At 42.4% G+C, this 4,688-nt stretch overlaps 1 protein-coding gene across 1 annotated transcript; it reads right to left on the bottom strand.

Moving 5' to 3' along the window:
* Positions 1–1,853: 1,853 nt before the first annotated feature.
* LOC111540040 (prostate and testis expressed protein 2-like) lies at positions 1,854–3,683 on the bottom strand. Its single transcript, XM_023208099.1, has 5 exons — positions 3,401–3,683; positions 2,994–3,124; positions 2,842–2,865; positions 2,374–2,514; positions 1,854–2,047 (listed from the first exon to the last, which is right to left on the bottom strand). The coding sequence occupies exons 2-5, from the start codon at positions 3,067–3,069 to the stop codon at positions 1,854–1,856; spliced, it is 435 nt and encodes a 144-aa protein (XP_023063867.1). The 5' UTR covers positions 3,070–3,124; positions 3,401–3,683.
* Positions 3,684–4,688: the final 1,005 nt, after the last annotated feature.

The following is a 4,688-nucleotide window of genomic DNA, read 5'->3' on the forward strand; positions in this document are numbered from 1 at the left end:
CCATCCCAGCAGCTAGAACTTGAGTTTCTCAGCAAGCCTTGCCAAACTGCAAGCCAAAGTGCTTTGGGGTCCTAGGTAAAACTGAAAGGCAGTCCAGGACACAAGGACTGCAATTTCTAGGGAACTCTGGTGCTGGGCTGGGCTCAGAGCCAGTAAATGCCATGAATCATTGCTTTTTTAGAACCTACTGCCAGCATCTTCATTCTGTCCATTTAAACTAATTAATCAACCCTGCATGAAAGAATCTACTTTCTATTTCTCAAGATGTTAAAGTATAGTATTCATTCTAATATTACAAAATTTGGGAGAAATCCCATCATACACATATTTAAAATATGTTTAAATTTATTTGTAGATTTAAATATTTAATTCTACTTATGTAAATACAACATTACACAAACTAATAAGCAGCCATAATCCTGGATATCAATAGGGATGAGACTAACCTTGGGATAATATTACATATGTGTGTATATAATTATAAGCTAAAAAATACATATCATAGTGCCTGTAGATTCTAATACATAGGATGGCTAAAATCGTTTTTAAAATGTAAAACTAAAGTCAACCAATTCAGTGATTATTGTTATTTCATAACTTATTTTTGTTAAGAAAACTACAGTGATGATCTGAAAGTCTTATCTCTCCTTAACATTTTTTGTTACAGGGCTATGCCAATAGATTAAAAACAATCAGCTTTTATCAATGGATATGTAGAATACAAGGTGTTATTTGAATATTTTTGAGCACTGGGCATCCCTCACATGCTGTCTTAATTTACTTTCTATCACTACAACAGAACTGGGTAATTTACAATGAACAGAAATTTATTTGGCTCATGGTTCTGGAGTCTGAAGATTCCAAGAACACGATGCTGGCCTCTGATGAGGGCCTTCTCACTGCATCATAACATGGCGGAAGATCAAGCAAGAACACAAGACAGAGAGAAGAAATCAGGCCAAACTCATCATTTTTAGCAGGAGCCCACTCCTGCAATAACTTACCCACCCTCCTGATAACAGCATCAATCCATTCACGAGCTCAGCACCTCTTAAGTGCCCCCCCTTCCAATATCGTTACATTAGCAATGAAATTTCAACATGAATTTTGGAAGGGGATATTCAAACAACAGCACGTGCTAAGAGACAGAGTAACTGGCCAACACTCAGCCAAGTGTGATCAAGGAAAGATGATTAGAAACTTTGTAGCTTAAGCTGTGTTGTCAGGAGTAGCTGTGCAGTAGTTTCCCAAAAATGGTGACGAGCACTGTGACTCTCAGGTCTAGTACATTGACTATTTCTCTCACGTATGTCAGAGTTTCTAATGCTTTCTAATTTCACATTGACTTTCCCAAACCCCTTCTTAATATAAGCCCTACCTACAACTGCCCCCCGCATCAAATACTTTCCCACTCTCCTCTCAAATCATTCTCCCAAAATTTCTGGTAACTTTCTCCCCAATTTTATCCAATTTACTTTTTCCTGATCTTCTCCTAGAAGCTCTACCATAAAAACTACTTTGCTTCCTTCGCAAAATACTTTAGAATTCTAACTTCAGGCCAGGTTTAGCATCAGAACTTAAGGGCAAGTGGAGATTGCCAGGTGGTACCAGGTAGCAAAGACTGAGGAATCTAACCAGAAGGCAGAGTTGAGGTTTTCCTGACCTAGATATTTACCCTTGCCTGTTAATGGAAACGTGGACACTGGAAAGACAGAGCTTCCATAGGTAGATATGCTGGAATAGAGAAGAGAGTGGTTTGGGGGAAAATGTAAGATGATGGTATTACCATTGGGTTAAAAAAAAGGGCCAAGACTACAAGGAGATATAGTCTAACAACCTTAATCATTAATAATTTATGAACCATACACTATTTCATCCTGAGGCTCTGCTCCAAGAATTCTCGTAATATCTAAATTATCTCTGCCAGTATTACACCTGTTTTGATTAGTGCAACAAGTCGTTTCTCTCAGAAGGTCGTGGAATACTTGGAACATTCCCTCATCACAGGGCCTGCAAGACAGTGTTGTATAACGGAAGAGATACCTCCCTAAAGGGAAGAAAGGCAAATGTGGTCAGTTTGCCTCATTTCATCACGTTCCTAGCAATGACCTCTCTCCAGTACCTCCTCAGTTTTCTGTAGACTGGAATAAGCCCCCAGACTGTGTCTGCATCTTGTCTATGTCTCTCTAGCCATGACCAGGCAGAAGACATCTGCCTCCCATACAGGCCCCTGTACCCAGGTCTGTGTATGGTGAATCCCACTTCCCACCCTTTCCCATGATTCCAGATTCTCTCCACAACTTGGCTCCAAGGATTGTGGGCACCACTGGTGATATTTTGTGTCTCTCTGTAACACCACCCCCCACCACCTACCTGTAGTGAGATCACTAAAGTAATAGTGATCTGTGGCACAACTCCTGTTTTTCAAATATAAATTAAACTTCCAGCAACTTTTCATGCCACCGTGGCAAATGGATCCATCAAAGTGTTCACAGGAATTGCAAAATTGAATCCCTGAAAAAGAGAGGCACTTTAAAGAACAGCACTAGGGAAAGTGATTCTGCTTCAGAAGTCTCTTCCCACCCGGAAACATTTATATCGAGGTGGTGCAAACCTCATGAGAAGAAAGTTGACACTAGTCCTGGTCTCTGTCAGGGGACCTTACTCCCTTGATTCGGTAACAGCTACGACCCCCAAAGAAGTCAGGGACCCTCCCAAGTCTAGGTAGGAAAGTAGACACTGGAGTATTGAGTGGGGAGAGGACAATGTGTAGAGAACTCAAGAATGTCTCCCTCACTGTGGCATTATTTATCCAAAAACGACAAACCAACTACACCGTACATTTCCGTGTCAGGACTCTGTCTCCTGTGAAGAGAAGAAAAACTGTTCTTAAATGATTTCACAGCAGCCCCAAAACCCAAGTGTAGAAATCCCTTTCTCCCACTCCATACATTCTCTCACCACCCATTCGTGTGTCCCTCTCCAGAGCTTACCCTCATCCATGAAGAGCACTACGAACATGCCCAGTAGAAGCAACCGGAACATCCTGGGGCCTTTTCCTGAGAACATCCCAGTGAGAGGTTCCAGCTTTATTTATTCTCATCACCTGCCCTCAGGCATCCCACTAGAATCACAGAATCATGAATGTCAGCTCAAACCACCCGAATGCTCTCTACAACGTTCCCAGAACAGGGTACATCCTGTCTTTGTTTGCATTCCTCCGGCTACTTGGAACTCAGCCCACCCAGACACCCCGTTTCATTTTATCATAAGATATTAATTCATATTGGCATAGAATCTCTTTGGTTATGTTTTCATATGTTGGTCTACACAGAACATTTCTAACTCCACATCCACATGACCTCCTTTCACCTATAATGAAGCTGGGATCACTAAGCACCTATGAAAGAGTCCGTCCTTTTTGGGCACCACACCACCCTGGGTTATCGCCTCGGCATGACCTCCAGTGGGACTTTGCCCCTCACAGTGAGGCATCAGGAACAGAGCCCAATACTCCAGATATGGTCTGACTGCTCAGTGTAGAAGACATCGTTGATGGATGGGATGAACAGGGCAGGCCAGGAAAAAGTGGGGAAGACATGAAGACCATCTCAGCTTCTCCTGAGCTTTATTCATCCATTTCTGTCAAGGAAGGCAGAGATGATAAATGATTCCAGTGGGAGAGATTTACACTGCTGTTATGGGGAGGAAAGGGGAGATCTATTTGGACTGATCTTTGGAAAGGGTATGTAGAGGGAAAGTTAGAGAGGAAAGTTAGGGAGATTAGTTTTCCTATTGGTTCTTGGACTTTTCCTTACTTCCTCCAGAAGATGTCATACTTTCCTGCCACCCCTCTTTCTGCTCTCAGCTGCCACTTTCTCCATGAGGCATTTCCTGGCCACCATATACATAAAGGACCAAAACTCCCTAACTACACTTCCTTGTCCCTTCCCTCCTCAGTTTTTCTCCAGGGTACTTAACTCAATTTGTGCTCCTATAACTTTTCCTTATGTGTGTGCATTTTCTTTCTCTTCCTTCACAAGATGAAAACTCTATGAACACCCAAGTTTCAAGGGTTGCATTCATTGCTTTAACCATAGTACCCGTAATTATGCCCTGCACACATCAGATCATCAGACATATTTGATGAAAAGATTAATAGCGTTACTGGATACTGGTAACCTGAGAGGCACAAGGGAAGGGTACAAAAGTCTTTATATTGACAGTCCCTAATTCCACTTGACATGATGAAAATCCCAGCCTTAACCTTGCAGTTGGCAGTCACTACAGAGAAGACAGGCAATGGTAATGGCAGATTTCCTTGTGGTGAACACTGAGTGAGGGTCGGGCCCATTTATCTGAGTGGACTCATTCCCATAGCTCGACATGTGCTACGTGCTACATGTCAAGTACGATCCCTCACATAATCCTGACTATGAAGGCACTCCCCACACACCTGGGATGGAAGTCCAAGTATGCTGCCCACTCGCTGTGTGACCCTCAACACGTTACTTAGCCTCTCTGTGCCTCTGTGACCAATAGGTAAAAATAAAACCATCACAGGTATATCTGAGGTAGTTGTTAATAAATTTAAACAAGGGAAAGGGGAGAAAACAAACATCTGTCAAGGCTCTACTTGGGGTTAGACATTCTTCTGGGCATGTTACTCACCTGACATCTTTGAATTT

The sequence above is a fragment of the Piliocolobus tephrosceles genome, chromosome 13, assembly GCF_002776525.5.
Source record: "Piliocolobus tephrosceles isolate RC106 chromosome 13, ASM277652v3, whole genome shotgun sequence".
In the NCBI taxonomy this organism is placed as follows: domain Eukaryota; kingdom Metazoa; phylum Chordata; class Mammalia; order Primates; family Cercopithecidae; genus Piliocolobus; species Piliocolobus tephrosceles.